Source organism: Rutilus rutilus (genome assembly GCF_951802725.1).
Source record: "Rutilus rutilus genome assembly, chromosome: 6".
NCBI classification, from domain to species: domain Eukaryota; kingdom Metazoa; phylum Chordata; class Actinopteri; order Cypriniformes; family Leuciscidae; genus Rutilus; species Rutilus rutilus.
In genome coordinates this window covers 4,538,664-4,557,807 of record NC_140214.1, presented here as the reverse complement: position 1 = coordinate 4,557,807, position 19,144 = coordinate 4,538,664, and the positions used below count along the sequence as shown (strand labels likewise).

The 19,144-nt window shown below is 41.6% G+C and overlaps 1 protein-coding gene across 2 annotated transcripts; it reads right to left on the bottom strand.

Moving 5' to 3' along the window:
• Positions 1 to 654: 654 nt before the first annotated feature.
• Positions 655 to 18,255, bottom strand: LOC311291687 (C2 calcium-dependent domain-containing protein 4C). 2 transcript variants are annotated; one of them, XM_084410871.1, is made up of 4 exons: positions 18,152 to 18,255; positions 15,811 to 16,154; positions 15,628 to 15,717; positions 655 to 5,382 (listed from the first exon to the last, which is right to left on the bottom strand). In XM_084410871.1, the coding sequence occupies exons 3-4, from the start codon at positions 15,705 to 15,707 to the stop codon at positions 4,080 to 4,082; spliced, it is 1,383 nt and encodes a 460-aa protein (XP_084266997.1). In that variant the 5' UTR covers positions 15,708 to 15,717; positions 15,811 to 16,154; positions 18,152 to 18,255; the 3' UTR covers positions 655 to 4,079. The 2 variants fall into 2 exon arrangements, with proteins under 2 accessions (XP_084266997.1, XP_084266998.1); XM_084410872.1 differs by lacking the exons at positions 15,628 to 15,717; positions 15,811 to 16,154; positions 18,152 to 18,255 and adding an exon at positions 7,009 to 7,391.
• Positions 18,256 to 19,144: the final 889 nt, after the last annotated feature.

Here is a 19,144-nt window from a genome sequence, read left to right as displayed (position 1 = left end):
AAGTGACATGGAAGTGCTTTTAATGAAGGATGAAAGATGATAACTCAACAGAGCAGAAAATGCCCAAGTATGAATGAATGAATGAATGAAAGAAGGAAAAACAGGAATGTGATTTAGAAAAGGGCAAATTCATCAGTCATTACATTTAAAAGGAAAGATTATTAAACTTATGCAGCATGCTATATCATGAAACTTAAAGTGAACGCGAAAATATAAAAATAATATATATATATATAAAATAGCAAGTAAAGTCAAGATTAAATGAAAACTCTTTTCTCAACGCGGTCACATTTACGGTTGTTTGGTGAATTTCTGCTGCCAAAATCCAGTCGGTTCAAATGAAATCCATGAGATTGTGAATTCTGCACGTGGGCGAAAGATTTCCCCAGATTTCGCAACGGGTTTAAAGGGATGTTCATCCCAAAAATGAAAATGTACTCATCATTTACTCACCCTAAAGTTGTTCCAAACCTGTATGAGTTTTTCACAAAAGAAGATATTTTGAAGAATGTTGGTAACCAGACCAGTTGATGGTAGACATTGACTTCCATAGTAATTTTTCCAACTATGGAAATAAATGGCTACATCAACTGTCTGGTTACCAACATTCTTCAAAATATCTTCTTTTGTGTTCAACAGAGGAAAGAAACTCATACAGGTTTGGAACAATTTGAGGGGGAGTTAATGATGACAAAATTTACTTTTTTTTTTGGTGAACTATCTCTTTAAGTCACACAGGTTTGCCACATTGACCAACAAAAACTGCTTGATTGCTTCATGCATCACTACACTATTGACAATGGACCTTTTTTTTGGCGGCAAAATTCTCCCAATGTGACCTCACCTTCATTGCGCATTAGGGATGTGTCCGATGCCTAAATCCGAATTCGCAAAGGCACAGAAAATTAATAACGCATTCTATGGTCGGTTACAATACAGTACATCAGATTTATCACGTGAATATAGTAAGGAGAGATGACTGACAGCACAATGACGGAGGGCTTTACAAATATCTTATCTTGTAAAATGTGTGGTCAGTACCACCACTCCCTATAAACAGAGAATGCGTGATTGCGAATTGGAAAGTGAAAGTAAAAAGCGAGCGTGCATTCAAAAGTGATTTCAATACGCCGCATATTGATAGCGACTCCCTGATGCCAATATAATTATACATTATATAATTGCGAGAGAACGCGAAAGCATGAAATCATTTTTTTCTCACATCACCATGTCCTTTTAGGGGCTCCGTAGAATGTGACATTTCCTTTCCGAACATAATATTCGGCTTCAGGAACATCCCTATTAGGCATGATTCATTCGTCTATATTATTCCAAAGAGAAAAAAACCCAATAACTGTATTTTGAATCATTAATCAAAAGCCTCTGAAACGACTTTCTGGTTGACATCACCAACCCCTCTTATTTTTCACCATTCAATCAACTCTCATGGATAGAACCAAGTGTTTCCCTCCTGACATTTTCCTCATTTAAATCTTGTTTCACACAGAAAAATGCCAGATTATGGAAGTTGCAAATGGCCTAGCCACCACTCAGAACACCTTAGCAATGAACAACAACTAAATAGCAACTTTTGCACAGGCAAACATCACTCACATTTCAATGGAAAATGTAAAAAGCTAGTTGCAATTCCATTTGGCATATGGCATATAAATTACACACTTCAACCTTAAGGATATGCAAATGATTCATCAAAAACACACAGATGTGTTTCCTTGAACTGAAGCCAGAACTGTGAGACAATCTGTCTCACTTCTAATAGCGGTGTAATTGTGTGAATCCACTCAAGAACCGAGGAGCGCAGTAACCTGATTGAAGAGCTCTCAGGAATATTACCGGACACACTTTAGGTCATACAAAGAGCTTGCGATGTATGACGCATTACAGTGTCTTATACAACAGTAATTTTAAAGTCCAAATGTATCTTACTCTGTTTTAATCAACAGTATTTGAGTGCAACAGAAGGTTCTGGGGGTGAAAATCCCATACATTTTCTCCATGAAGGATTTTTTTTTTTTAACTATAAGATATAAACCTTTCAAGACAGACTTTTCATTACTATTTAACACCTTTTTTTCTCCTGAAATCCCAATGAAGACAATGCATGAGAAAAATACAGGTAAATTGGGTGTCATAAATATTAAAGTACAGTACACAAGATTACGCTAGTGATGTGGATCCAACACAAGGGAACATGTTAAGAAAAGATGTGAGCTTATATCTTACGTTTACAATCTGACTCCATAACATTAGAAATGAAATCGTTAGGGCTTGAACACTTTGCCATGCAACTGCTCCCATTGGTAGACATCTACACACACATCTATAAACATGCCAAAACTCTATGCATATATTTAATAGGAGAATAATCATCTGAACACTTTATGAACTTAAACAGAGTATGAAAAAACTTCATACTTTCTGGGGGATATCCCAAATCTTATTGAACAATTGTATACTTTACTAAACGTTACCCACAACGCACCATAAACTGTTGCAAATCAACAACATACTCCATTAAAGTGCACAGGTACTAAAAAGCATTATGTTCCCTAACCTGAGATTGAAGCTAAAATGGCACTAGTGGGCACAGTAAATGTCCTTTAGAAACATAAACGCACACGCTAAGTTTCCGAAGAAACTTCTTTGCAAGCGTAGTGTATGTTAGCATAAGCCTTTACCCAGTGTAGCTTATAGTTACTAGTATATGCCTTACAAATATAGTACCATGGTAAAGCAATACTTTGATATTCACAGTATCATGGCACTGAATGAATACCATGGTATTTACATGGCACCTCAAAGAATACCATTGTATAATCAGGGTTAATATCCAAAAACTTGGGACTACATGGTATGGACTGCCATGTAAATATGGTACTTCAAATATTGCCATGGTATTAGCATGGCACTTGTCCAAAAGCATTGTTTTACCATGGCACATATCCCAAAACTATGGTTTTACCATGATAAAGTGATGGTATCAGATCGTAATAGTACAATACTTTAGTTTCTGAATGATTACTATATTCATATAAATAACAAAAAACTTTCGTATTAATAGAGAACATGCCCAAAAGCCCATGCTGATCGAAGTTACTGCAAAAAATAAATAAAAAATAAGTCATGGCACTACCACAGTAGCAGGTCCAATTAGCATGGTAATACCATGCTAATTTTTGGCAATTTTTTGTTTCCAATTTTGAACTCTTTCTCCAAACAGTGCATGGTTTAGTCAACTTTATAGGGAACACGGAGTCATTTCAGGTGCAGCTAGAAGCAGATTTAGAACAGCCTTCTATTTACAGAAGTCATGATGTCATGACATCCATGATGATGTCATATGTTCTGACCAATCACGCCCTCCCTAAAGTTCTGTCACTCAAAGTGAGCAGCTTGTCACTCAGTAAGGCTGAAGGGTGTTTTTAACTGCACAGATTCAATTCTCAAAAAAAGGAAAAACAGCAAAAGTCCAGTAGTTTTACAGTGAGATTGAGAGAAATGTCACAGTCTTAAACCCTAAATTGGAATTAAAGAGGGATAAGGCGAAACACTGGTATTACAGCAATGCAGGGGGAAATATATAGTTGTCATTCTCATCATTTTTAAGGCTCAAACCGGCTGATGAAGCATGCATTTGTGTTCTGGCATTAAGTGACTTCAAGCATCAGTCAACTAAAATGAGCTGTTGCCGTCGCGATAGCGATGCGGATGGGGAGCTGTTTTTATCTTTTATCTATCGGCGTCTCCAACAGTGAGACCCAGCAGGGTCTGGAATCAAGACGACGTTGGTCTCAGCACAAACACAAACCCTGGGAACAATCGGAGCATGCCTGTACAATCACACAGAGGATATATACTGAAGATCTCACACATACAGTACATCCATACACTCTCACTGCTGGTAAACAAATTAGGAAGGCGCACACAGTTAGTTCTGCAACTCCAATCCCTTTCAGTACTTGGAATCAAAGCTGGAATATTTCATTGTCTGGTTCTGCAAGTTGAAGACTGCATTGAGGCGTTTGTCCCATGCCCAGGTGGTGGACGAAACTAGACTTCTAGATCCCGGAAAGCAGCTCCTTCAAAGGCACCTCCCTCTCGCCCAGTAGGTGGTCTCTCTTCAGACTGGTGCCCTTGTTGACAACCTTCATCTTTATGGCAAGGTTTTTCACCTGCGCAACAGGAAGGGAGTCAAAGTAGAAGTCCTCGTTGAAGACGGGGTTGCGGCTGTTCTTGATAATGGTGCTACGCTGTTTCTGGAGCTTTCCCGGGTTCAGGTACAGAGCCACGCAACAATTGATGCTCTTCACGTCAAACTGCTTATCATAGAGGTCCTCGGCCGCCAGCACGCGCACGTGAAGCCGGGCGGCATCGATGTCGTAGTCTGTGCAGAGGCGTAGAGTTCCTCCCTTGTGGAGGTTGACGGTGTGCTGCGTGAAGCGATCCATGTTACCTCCGTATTTCCGTCCACGGAAAGCAGGGGAAGGAGGGCAACGGAGGCGCCTCTGAATATTCGGGCTGGTCTCCACAGAGCTGCACTCATCAGTGGAGAGAGAACTGTGCCGGGCGAAGGAGCGCTTGGCCCGGGATACTTTGGCTTGGGTTTCGTGGGTGAACACCTTGAGGAGAGATGCAGAACGAGATAATAGAGGGGAGTTGAATGGGGAGGACTCGGCCGAAGAGCAAGTGTCACTTTCCCCTCCGCTGAAGTACCGGTAGGGGTTGGAGTGGGAGGCGTTGCAGTCGCTGGGGTTTAGGTGGTTACCCTGCGACTTGCGTTGGGTGTTGGGTGAGGTAAGCGGACTTGTGGGGTCGGTGTGAAAGAGGGATTCTTTACGTCTCGTGTGAGGACTTTCCATGAGCGTGGCGAAACCGTAGGAGGTTTGCGCTTTGGGTACGTAGGGCAGAGACATGGCCGTTTGGGACTGCGGGTCGGCGTTCGTGTTGAGGTCGCCCACTTCCCCAACCACCAAGTCATCTGCGCTCTCAATCTGGATGATGTGGCGGTTTGCAGATTTGAGCAAGTTCTTGGTGTCTCCAGCCAACTTGTTAATGAGGCGTGGGCTGCGAGGACTGCCCTGAGGCTTCTTGCAGCATATGGTCTGCTCTGACGCTGAAGAGTGGAGCTCGTTTTTTGGCTTCATCTCTGGCGTCTCCTCCTCTGGTGGGCAGCAAACGAATTTGGGTGGAATAAAGAAGTCAGGGATCTTGTCAGGGGTGAGGACGTTGCAGTAGGTGGGGGCTTTGCCCTGTTTGTCCGCCGAGTCTCCTTGCCGGAGAACGTTTCCCTCCACTGAACCGCGGATCTTTTCCAGCAGCCACATCGCTCTGCGAGGTCTGGGAAAGATGTGCAATTGCACCCTGTGTGCACAGATAGTGAAATGAAGAATCATCAACCCACACTGACACCTGCAATTCATGAATGCAAATACAAACTGAATTCAGTCCACCTTCTCACTGCTTTGGGTACACTGTCACCCAGTGGATTCTTGGGAGATTCTGACAGTATCTTAACACATTGTTAAAACTAAAAAGCAATTGTTAAAGACAGCTGACACCTGCCTCCCTCTCCATTATCAATTGTAGACTGTCACCTTGTGGAGACATTATTCACATATAGAAAGTATACACACACATACACAAAATCAACTGATTGATGTTGTATTTCAAGTATCACAATATCCTAACACACATTAAAGTATTTTATACATTCTCACTTTCTATTACTGGGATTTTCAACTATTGACACCTTGAGGTCCGTGAAGGTCTTAGTGCATCTTTAGTGAGCTATTTCTTCCTGATCGGACCCTTAAAAAATATTTTCACTGCATGGTATAACCCATTAGTCATAAGAAATATTTTTACTATTTTTGTAAGGTGTATATATCACAAATAAGCAACAGTGTTACTCAGAAAATGTTTATATATATATATATATATATATTTTTTTTTTTAGGTCCTAGGCTGCTTTGTCTTGGTCCGAGTTGGTCTGTAAATGCTGAAAAACCCTGATCTATTAGATAATGCCTGCACACACTTGATGCACACAGCTTTCTCCTCTGAAAGAGTCCTCTGCACAACACTCTGTCTCAGACTCTGTCTGAGTTCAATGTGTGGAGACCGCAGCACATTGCGATATGAAATATGTATTGCGCAGTATTTGCTCTGTGACTGCAGAAGCACAACACTGAGACGGAGCAGCAAAGGGGGTACTTTATTCTAAAGTAAATCATGTGCATAAACATCTGCATTGTCTAAATTGGTACACATGAAAGACTTTACATGCAGATGTGAAGTGATAATGATTGATAAGGCTATCCCTTGCAAAAACATACCACAGTAACATTAGTTTCTAATAAAATACCATATCCTTCAAATTGTGTAGGAATCAAGGTACTTCCAAGAATACCACGGTAACACTATGGTACTTTTTTGTAAGTATTAATTACTTTTTTTGTAACAATAAACTAACTAAAGTTACCATGTACTTTTAAAATAAAGGTTTAAAATGGGGTTTTTCACAACAATGTCACTGAAGAACCATTTTGGGTTTCCCATAGAAACCCTTCAGTGAACAGTTCTTGAAAGAACCTTTTTTCTTTTCTAAAATAACATTTGAATAATCTAAAATACCCTTTCAACTAATTAATTTTTGTGCAATGGAAAGATTCCATGGACGTAAAAGGTTCTTCATGAAACCATCAGTTGCAATAAAGAACCTTTATTTTTAAGAGTGTGTTGCATTTTTAAGAGATAGAAACCTTATTTGACAATTGTTCATCTCAAAACACCTGTAAAACTGACGTGTCTGCGATCTCCACATTCCACAACACATTTCTAATGAGCACTAGGCCTACTGCATATCTCTAGGACTCAGACGTTTAGTTTTAAATGCATATGAATGCATATAATTACTGTATGTATGGATTTAAACTTTTCCAAAACTGCTCCTCTATTAAAAACCTGTTGAATCTCAGTTGAACTTACGTGAAGTGGTTTGTGGTCCTACTGTCCTTGCTTCAATCCATGTGTTATTGTTCGTCTCACCCTCGTTCGGGTCTCCGGTACTCCAGGACAGAACTGTCTGTTGGCACTGCGCGTCCACTCGCGGCTTTAATAATAGCGCACCAACCCCCGTGCGCGCGCATATCAACCAATGGGAGAGCGCGCTTGGTAACGCGCATCATTCTGGAATTACTCGCAGTCCGTATCAATACTTGCGTACTGCTTAATGCACTGTATACAGCCTATACTACTTAGAAATAGAATGTTAAAGAATACATATAGGCGATGTTATGAATGGAATTGACCACTTGTTTAAATAGGGTCTATATAAAACCCATATGCAAAAAAAAAAAAAAAAAAAAAAAACAGCCTATGCAAAAAGTAAATATTTGTTATGTTTGGAATGGAATATATGCACTAGGCTATTACTGCTTAAAATAGTCTGTGTCAGGGTACATATTGGCAGTTAGGAAGTGACTTCTAGCACACATTTTACTGCAAAAAAACAAAACAAAACTCAACATATTTTTAAAAATAGTGGTTTTTCAGTTATCATGCCAATAATTAAAGCAATTTTGAAACAATCCACTTTTGTGTAAATATGTCTTAACATTTGCTCATTTATCAGTACACTATATAATATAGCACACAGTATGATTTGATATAGCCTAGTGCAAGTATACTTTATTTTGAGCGCATAGGCATGACATTTACTTACTGCATGCACACTATGCATACAAAAGACAATAGCATGATATTGCAATGCCATTCTGAACATAACCAACACGAGACTAATCAAAAACAGACAGTGTGACATTTTTCATGCAGGAAAACTGCTTTTCTCCGTCAAGAAAATCATGATGGATAACTACGAGTGCACTGCGACTGGCAGGGTTTAAAACGCCTTGTCAATTAAACCCTTTGTGTCTATTATTCACAGCCGCTGGAATATTATAGCTGGCCAGTGAGTGAGTGAGTGAGTGAGAGAGAGAGAGAGAGAGAGAGAGAGAGAGAGAGAGAGAGAGAGAGAGAGAGAGAGAGAGAGAGAGAGAGAGAGAGAGAGAGAGAGAGAGAGAGAGAGATTGGGTGGGGGGGGGGTTTGAATGAAATAGTGCTCTAAGATGATGTACTATAATTGTGTTTGATTTGCTGTTCTCTGATCTGCCCGTCTGTTTCCCTGGAAACTTGGAGAGAGAGGACTATGGAAACGCACACGCCCATATGCAAAAGCATACAACTTTCCCAAAAGTCACCTAATTGGTGCATATGTACAGCTTCTCCCCTGAGCATGCAGTGCAGACTTAATGTAGCTATAGAGTTACTGGTCTGTGCACGCAGAAGCACGGGCAGGACATTATGACATATTAAACAACTTACGCATTATTTTTGGTCACAAATCCAACCTTTTAACAAACGGTCAGATTTACAGCTTCCATTGAATCACAAATGTAATTCATGTGCATTTTCAACATTTATGGTTATTTTGATAATTAAATTTGTTATGAAAAAAGTAATTTTATTTGTATATAATAATGTAGTCCTATGTAATTATAAAATGCAAAATAGAAGTTATTTTATTTCACAGATGGAGGCCAGTGAATACATTTTAACCAAAATATGCCCATATACGTACACTGTGAAAAATATTTTCATTTTTAACAATGATTCAGACGCCATTCAAGCTGCTGAGAGCTACTTTTAGATGAATATGTAAATATTTGCTGCGCTCTTTCCTGTCAATAACAAAATAAACACATAACAAAAATGAAAAAATTGCACCAGCTTGACTTGACTATGATAGTTTGATTGTATATTTGAGACTATAGTTTGAATTAATCCCCTTTCTTGCATGACAATGACATTACAGTACAGAATGCCTCTTTCAGCTTCATCCTAAACATTGTATAAGCATTTATTTCATGTGTTACTCAACGGAAGAGATTTTCTCGGGAGCGCGTGTAACCGTCACATCCTTTTGATTTTCCCGGCAAAAACGTCCTTCGCATAAAAATCCGTCTACAGGTTTACAGACAAACTAGGAAGTCGGGAAGGTCTTGGCTTTTTTTTACGTTTTGTTACAAGATTTTCACACATTGGCAAAAAAATATATTAATAAATAAATAATAATACTTAAAATGAATACATGAAAATTCTTACATACAGCCACTTTAAGTTTAATTTTCTGACTCGCAGATACACTATATTGCCAAAGGTTTTGGGATGTCTGCCTTTACATGCACATGAACTTTAATGAAACCCCATTCCTGATACGTAGGGTTTAATATGGAGTTGGCCCACCCTTTGCCGCTATAACAGCTTCAACTCTTCAGGGAAGGCTTTCCACAAGGTTTAGAAGTGTGTTTATTTGTGGGAATTTTCGCATTTGTGAGGTCAGGCACTGATGTTGGATGAGAAGGTCTGGCTCGCAGTCTCTGCTCTAATTAATCCCAAAGGTGTTCTATTGGGTTCAGGTCAGGACTCGGACCACCATAGTTAAAGTCCGACGTAGGCTGGTCAAGTTCCGCCACACCAAACTCGCTCATCCATGTCCTTATGGACCTTGTTTTGTGCACTGGCGCGCAGTCATGTTGGAACAGGAAGGGGCCATTCCCAAACTGTTCCCACAAGGTTGGGAGTATGAAATTGTCCAAAATGTCTTGGTATGCTGAAGCATTAAGAGTTCCTTTCACTGGAACTAAGGGGCCAAGCCCAACCCCTGAAAAACAACCCCACACCATAACCCCTCCTCCACCAAACTTTACACTTGGCACAATGCAGTCAGGCAAGTACCGTTCTCCTGGCAACCGCCAAACCCAAACTCGTCCGTCGGATTGCCAGACAGAGAAGCGTGATTCGTCACTCCAGAGAACACGTCTCCATTGCTCTAGAGTCCAGTGGCGGCGTGCTTTACACCAGTGCATCCGACGCTTTACACCACTACATCCCACGCTTTACACCACTGCATCCGACACTTTACACCACTGCATCCCACGCTTTACACCACTGCATCCCACGCTTTACACCACTGCACCCCATGCATTACACCACTGCACCCGACGCTTTACACCACTGCACCCAACGCATTACACCACTGCACCCCATGCATTACACCACTGCACCCGACGCTTTACACCACTGCACCCAACGCTTTACACCACTGCACCCCATGCATTACACCACTGCACCCGACGCATTACACCACTGCACCCGACGCATTACACCACTGCACCCGACGCTTTACACCACTGCACCCGACGCTTTACACCACTGCACCCGACGCATTACACCACTGCACCCCATGCATTACACCACTGCACCCGACGCTTTACACCACTGCACCCGACGCATTACACCACTGCACCCCATGCATTACACCACTGCACCCGACGCTTTACACCACTACATCCCACGCTTTACACCACTGCATCCGACACTTTACACCACTGCATCCCACGCTTTACACCACTGCATCCCACGCTTTACACCACTGCACCCCATGCATTACACCACTGCACCCGACGCTTTACACCACTGCACCCAACGCATTACACCACTGCACCCCATGCATTACACCACTGCACCCGACGCTTTACACCACTGCACCCAACGCTTTACACCACTGCACCCCATGCATTACACCACTGCACCCGACGCATTACACCACTGCACCCGACGCATTACACCACTGCACCCGACGCTTTACACCACTGCACCCGACGCTTTACACCACTGCACCCAACGCATTACACCACTGCACCCCATGCATTACACCACTGCACCCGACGCTTTACACCACTGCACCCAACGCTTTACACCACTGCACCCCATGCATTACACCACTGCACCCGACGCATTACACCACTGCACCCGACGCATTACACCACTGCACCCGACGCTTTACACCACTGCACCCGACGCTTTACACCACTGCATCCCACGCTTTACACCACTGCACCCCACGCATTACACCACTGCACCCCACGCATTACACCACTGCACTCAACGCTTTACACCACTGCATCCCGCGCTTTACACCACTGCATCCCACACTTTACACCACTGCACCCGACGCTTTACACCACTACATCCCACGCTTTACACCACTGCACCCAACGCTTTACACCACTGCACCCCACGCATTACACCACTGCATCCCACACTTTACACCACTGCACCCAACGCATTACACCACTGCATCCCACACTTTACACCACTGCACCCGACGCTTTACACCACTGCATCCCACGCTTTACACCACTGCACCCAACGCTTCACACCACTGCACCCCACGCATTACACCACTGCACTCAACGCTTTACACCACTGCATCCCGCGCTTTACACCACTGCATCCCACACTTTACACCACTGCACCCGACGCTTTACACCACTGCACCCAACGCTTTACACCACTGCACCCCACGCATTACACCACTGCATCCCACACTTTACACCACTGCACCCAACGCATTACACCACTGCATCCCACACTTTACACCACTGCACCCGACGCTTTACACCACTGCATCCCACGCTTTACACCACTGCACCCAACGCTTCACACCACTGCACTCAACGCTTTACACCACTGCATCCCGCGCTTTACACCACTGCATCCCACACTTTACACCACTGCACCCGACGCTTTACACCACTACATCCCACGCTTTACACCACTGCACCCAACGCTTCACACCACTGCACCCCACGCATTACACCACTGCACTCAACGCTTTACACCACTGCATCCCGCGCTTTACACCACTGCATCCCGCGCTTTACTCCACTGCATCCCACGCTTTACACCACTGCATCTCAAGCTTTACACCACTGCATCTCACTGCATCCCGCGCATTACACCACTACATCCCACGCTTTACACCACTGCACCCCATGCTTTACACCACTGCACCCCATACTTTACACTGCATCCCGCGCTTTACACCACTGCATCCCACGCTTTACACCACTGCATCCCACGCTTTACACCACTGCATCCCACGCTTTACACCACTGCATCCCACGCTTTACACCACTGCATCCCACGCTTTACACCACTACATCCCACGCTTTACACCACTGCATCCGACACGTTACACCACTGCATCCCATGCTTTACACCACTGCTTCCGAAGCTTTACACTACTGCATCCCATGCTTTACACCATTGCATCCCACGCTTTACACCACTGCATCCCACGCTTTACGCCACTGCATCCCACGCTTTACACCACTGCATCAGACGCTTTACACCACTGCATCAGACGCTTTACACCACTGCATCCCACGCTTTACGCCACTGCATCCCACGCTTTACACCACTGCATCAGACGCTTTACACCACTGCATCAGACGCTTTACACCACTGCATCCCATGCTTTACACCACTGCATCAGACGCTTTACACCATTGCATCCCACGCTTTACACCACTGCATCAGACGCTTTACACCATTGCATCCCATGCTAACCCCGCTCTGTGATTTTACGTGGCCTACCACTTCGTGGCTGAGTTGCTGTTGTTCCCAATTGCTTCCACTTTGTTATAATACCACTAACAGTTGACCGTGGAATATTTTGTAGTGAGGTAATTTCACGAATGGACTTGTTGCACAAGTGGAAACCTATCACAGTACCACGCTTGAATTCACTGAGCACCTGAATTCAATGATTTGGAGGGGTGTCCCAATACTTTTGGCAATATAGTGTATTTGCTCTTTTTTAAATAATAAACAATTCATTACTAATACATTTTTCATAAAGCAAGACCAATATGTTGTCATTTTGCTTATCAGGTAGCCTAAATGTATTGATTTAAGAATTAACTCAAAACACAAATTGTTTTTAATGTCGCATCTCCAGGTACACTGTTTTATTAGCCTCCCTTCTCTCTCTCTCTCTCTCTCTCTCTCATCTGCTGTCTGAGCTTAACATTAAAATGCAATTAACTAATTGCCTGGAGAGGTGAGGAGCATTATGGCTATGAAAGTACCATGGTGATCACATTCACTCTAATTTCCCAGGATGCATCATGGGCTGAGCTACTGTCACGCAGTATGCTTTCATTTCTAGTCCATCTAAAAAGTCTTCATGTGCATACAAATGCCCAGATGATCTTGCAAAAGCAGATTGGTGGTTTCACCCACAGTGTTTTCTAACAATGAGGAAAAATAGAGGGGTCCAGGTATTAATTATAGACTGTACTTTTATATACAGAAAGTATTATGCACATCTGAGATAATGAAATTTTAACTGTCGCATAACAAAAGCGGATTTCCAACTGCGGCACATTAAGCAGTGATGATAGTGCTTACAGATTTAAAGTCTATCATCACAGAGGGGGTGACAGCTTCAGACCAATTCAAGACAACGATCAGAAACATCCAAATATGGACACATTGTTTTTATACTTGTGTAAAATCTTCTGTTCAACAGCAGTGTCCACACTACAGGAATACAAATCAACAGTAACACTTTACAAAAAGGTCTCATCTATTGACGCATTAGCTAACACAAACTAATAACAAGTAATATTTATATGTTGAGTGCTTGATTCTGATTGGTTGATGGACGTTCTAAGGTGTGCAATTATTTTCAAGGAAATGCACAGTTAAAGGTGCAGTAAGCGATTTCTGAGAAATTCTGTTGAAAGTGGATTGCATTGAACAGCACAACATACTTGTAGCCAATCAGCAGTAGGGGGCGTGTCCATTCATGATGGGGGGTGAAAGAGAGTGAGCCAATCAGCAGTAGGGGGCGTGTCCATTCATGATGGGGGGTGAGAGAGAGTGAACCAATCAGCAGTAGGGGGCATGCCCACTCATTATGGGGAAGGAGAGAGTGAGCCAAACAACCGTAGTGGGCGTGGACACATGATGGGAGAGGAGACTGAGCCAATCAGCAGTAAGGGGTGTGTCCACTCATGAAGGGGGAGGAGAGAGAGTGAGCAAGAGGGAGATTTGAAAAAAGACTGTAGAAAAGAGAGATGGCTGAGAGACATTACCAAAGAGAAAAGGAATATCACTGGAGAAAGGAGGGTTATGACCAGGCAAGAGCTTCAGGACCTGCGTTAATATTGGAAAAGCTTTCCAGCGCTGGAGAGACCCAAGCAAGATCGGACGCTAAGGTTGCGTTGTTTCTGCTCCATACATGAGTAACATTTTACTACGTTTCAGAGAACCAAGATATAATGTTGTTGTAATGTTAGCTAACAGGACAGTTGAGCGTCATTGTTTGTCCTGAGCTGCTGGCGACTAACAACCAACTCTTGTGCACTGAATGCTCATATTTTGTTCTTCCATTCGTTCATCATCATTGCTTTATTTTTCATTAAAGATTATTTTGCTTTGCTTCTCTTCAGCTATTACCCCTTTTCCACCAAGGCAGTGCTGGTGCCGGTTCGGAGCCGGTGCCTACTCGCGAACCAGTTCTTTGTGTTTCGACAGCCAAAGAACCGGTTCTCGGCCAGGAAAATTGGTTCCAAAGCGGCACAAACTCTTTGCTGGACTAGAACCGTTCTTTTACCACGTCATGCTTACGTCGGGGGCTGGGAGCAGGGTTATTGTCGAACTTCTTCTCGAACGTAACCTCCGTCTATAGTAATCCAGACGAGCTGCACAAATGGGTACTATACGGTTATCCGGACCACACCTGACCACATGTGACCACAACCGCTCTTGGTTGGTCGTAACCCCAGTGACGGGTAGGTTTAGGGGCGGGGTTGGGGTAGGTCATCACATGTGGTCCGGATAACCGTATAGTACCCACAAATGTGTTCTAAACGTCTTCTTCTGACCCCAATATAGGATCGCAAAGCCAGGAGAAACATTTGAAGAAAGACGATGTAGGCCGCCATTGTAATTGTTATGCTTGAAGTTGGCGAAAGCTAAGACGTATGGCAACGTACACAGTGACGTAACGACGTCGTTCGCTGGGCTCTCTAGTCAGTGGAAAAACAAACAGGTTCTGAGAAGGTTCGCAAGTTGAACCAACTTTGAACCAGGACCAGTTCCGGACCAGTTCTTTTTTGGTGGAAAAGGGGTATATGATAAAGAGACATTCGCTCTTGCATTGTGTGTTTGTGAAGCAATGAAGTAAGGGGCGTGTTTGTTTGGGTTGATTTCAAATATCAACAGTGTTTCTCAGAAATCACTTACACTTTAATAGTAGTTCCACTCCAGCAAAAGAACCAAAACCTACAAAGACATTGACCAGGCAAATAAATATAACAAACAATAAGATAAAGATGACAAACTATTTCCATGTATATTGACACTCCCAATTTCTGTTGATAAAAAGTTTGAAAACAGTCTGCTTTATCATAATTATAGTGGAACACACCAGATGAAATATAAGCTTATTTGAGTAGTCTTCGAATATTGAGTTGTTCAAGACGAAATCGTTGGCAACCACTGATTAAAATAAAGGTTATAGCTCTTGTAATCCATAGGCATCACAGGAACTTGCTCTGCCATTTGGAAACCTTTATTTTAACAAGTGCAGGTGCCACCAAACATGTTTGAGAAAATGTCACGGAATGATATTTTAACAAGCAGTGTAAACAACAGGTCTAATGATCTCTGCCGGGGTATTCTCACACTTACTGAACCCAGCTGAACTCTGGGAGGAAGAGGAGGAGGAGGAGGAGGAGGAGGAGGGATGAAGCCACTGCCTCCACATACATCTACAGCGGCCTACAATGACAGAAACTAAATGGTTACAGCCATGAAGCACACAACTCTATTTTAACATCCATTCACACCACTGTGCAAAGAGTAAAGACTCACAATCAAACTCATTCGGTGACCTTTTTACTAAAAGCAGAGCTCAGACAAAAATAGAGGCCATTTTTTTTCCAGGTACTTTGAGGTAGAAAAGGAGTCATTCATTGCGCACAAAGCGCGGATGACAATAACATCTGAACCCGGCGTGAAATCATCTCAGGAAACTGCACAGTGAAAACCTGCTTCCCTGTTGTTGTCTCTTCCCAGCTCGTTCCCATGGTGATGCGGGCTACACCATTTACTGACATTTGGCCACAAGTTATTTTGTTCCGCTCTCCTCTCTTGAATCGCCCACTTGTCTCCTCAGTGAGAAAGTCCAGGCTAGCAGTGGGCGTCCGCACGTGGATCTGTTAAACACAAGGAGAAGCGTGGAGAAGAGTGTAATATACCCAAACGTCAACCTGTCACAAACGCCCACCGGCAAAGGACACCTGCGTCACCTTCGGCCATCACAAAGGTCACTCGGGTATTACGAGCGTTTTACCTGAGATGAGAGAGAGTCTGCGGGGTCAACCAGAGAGTTAGTTGAGCTTAAAGAGTAATTTCCACAGAACAAAAAAGCCTTTATTTTCCTGGCAGAAACAAGACAATGTTCCATTTCCTTTCCTTTTCAAGTGTTTTCCAAAGGTTTCTAGTCAAAACAATACTTGAACTTCAGATCAAGTTGTGCTTGACATAGCATTGACCTAGCAGACTAGGTAAAACCCTTCAAATATCACTGGCCACAAAATCACAATCTAAAAAGGGAACGGAACTTCATGTAAATCATAATTATGACTTAAAAAAATCGAAATTACAACATGCTAAGTCGTATTTATGAGATGAAATGTCAAAATGATGACATACTAGGTCAAAATTGTGACTTACAGACCACCTGTGGTGAAAATCAAGCTTTTAATGTTGTTTTTAATAATCTGTAAGACAAATTGTTCAAATTCATCGTCAACAAGTATTTTCTCCTTAAAACTGCAGTGCACCAAAGACAGCCTTAAAAACGGTTTGAATTCGCTGGTGTTTCTGACGTCACAAACTACCTTGTAACCAATCACGTCACGAGGGGGATGGGCTTTTGCATATCATTAACATCGGGATATGCATATCATCGGGTACATTTAGCAATATAGCGGGTGAAATGTATACTGTATGATGTTTATTATGATGAACTATATGCCTATAAGCTTTTGTAAGGATGCTGATTTTTAGAAGGCAGCTGTCTGAGTCTGTGATGGCAAATGGGAACATGGTTTGTGTAACATTAGCAACACATTATTATCTGTTATTATTAACTTAGTCAAACCAAAGGCTGATCATATCAATTACCAGTATGTGTTCATCGTAGAGAGTGATTCATTAGTCGCATTACTACTCTGATACATCGACTTCTATAACAACCGTGTACGAGTGAGTGGAGACGGGGCTCATTTGCATATTAATGTATCCTCGTATACTAAATGAAGCAAGGATATAGTTACATTCAAGCTATTTTAAGGCATGAATAAAAAAAAAATTCACAGGGAAAAAAAAAACATTTAAATATGTAATTTTGGTGATCAAAGATGAGTTTTAAGGGATTAAATTGACTACAGATGGACTAAAATATTAATTAATGTAGAAATTGAGACAAAATGTAATAATTATGAGCGACATTTTGTCATAATTTCAACTTTCCAAGTCATATTTATGAGATGAAAAGTAAATAATCAAATACTAATTCTAGATGAAAAGTCGAAATAATAAAAAGAAAAATGACAATCATACTAAATCAAAACGATGGCATACAAAGTTGAAATTATGACAAAAACAGACTTTAATCTCATAATTATGTCATAATTTACAAAAAGATTTATCTTATGTGGTGGAAATTGGCCTCCATATATTTTCTGTAATTGTGTGAGAATTTTTATTCACATGCCGATAGGTAGAAGAATAGCAAAAGTGCAGTAAACAATAAAACTATTTGCACAGTGCGTTTATAAATTTGACAATACATTAAAATAATTTGATAATACCAGTTTGCAATATCAAGCAGCATTTTAAGTTGTTTTGTACAGCTAAAATAACTGGAAGCAGATGAAACCAGAAGCCTTGCATATGCGAGTTTACAAATGTCCACTCTTACGTTAAAAATAAGTATAGGAAAAAACTTGTTTGGCTTGCTTATTTTGACTTCTACTGTGATGTGACAAACAAGATGATTAAAGAAGAGTCGTTGTGCTTACTAAGCCTAACATCTTTGCTGTTGCTTATGTCTCATCTCATGCCACACAATTTGTGCTAAAACATGATATCTCAAATTGTACAGCTTGTTGACGTGTGCAATAACTTTTCTAAGGATTAGACTTACCATTTCCACTTGGTGGATAACAAAAAAGGAAAAAGAAATCCCATAAACTTTGAAGAGGGGAGCCGAGCCATATCTGTAGAGACCAGAATATATCATAAAGACTTTAACTTGGGTCAGTAAGCAACCGTATAGCAACCACTCAGAACACCCTAGCAACCATATAGCAAGGTGCTAAAATATGAAGTAAAGTTGAGTGTTGTCAGTGCAGCAGTAATACAAAAATTGATGTGCCTGGGACCCAGTGATGCGTGTGTAAATTGTGAAGAGAAGAAGACCAAGCACCGAACCCTGAGGAACACCTAATAGTGTGATTTAGATTCCACTCGCCTCAAAGAAGCCACGCATGATGTACCAGTCGAAAGCTACAGAATGGTTCATGATACGTCCATGTATGCTGGACACTCGTTTGCTGCTCTTTCTTCATTACGTTGTCCAATTCATCACACACAAAAAAAAACAATGATAATAAATACATTAATATACACCGCTGTTCAAAAGTTTAGGGTCAAGATTAAAAAAAAAAAAGATTTTAAGACTTTTATTCAGCAAGAATGCATTAAATTAATCAAGATTAAGAGTAAATACATTTATGTTACAAAATAATTCTATTTCAAATACTTTACCTTTGAACTTTCTATTCATCAAAGAATCCTGAAAAAACGTATCTCACGGTTTCCACGGAAATATGAAGCATGTGAACTGTTTTCAACATTGATAATAATCAGAAGTGTTTCTTGAGCAGCGAATCATCATATTAGAATGATTTCTGAAGGATCATGTGACACTGAAGACTGGAGTAATGATGCTTGAAAATTCAGCTTTGATCACAGGAATAAATTACATTTCAAAATATATTCCAATAGAAATCAGCTATATTAAATTGTAATAATATTTCTCAATATTTTATTGTTTTTACTGTATTTTTCTTATTAATAAATGCAGCCTTTGTGAGCATCATATATAAGACTTCTTTCAAAAATCTTCCCAACCCCA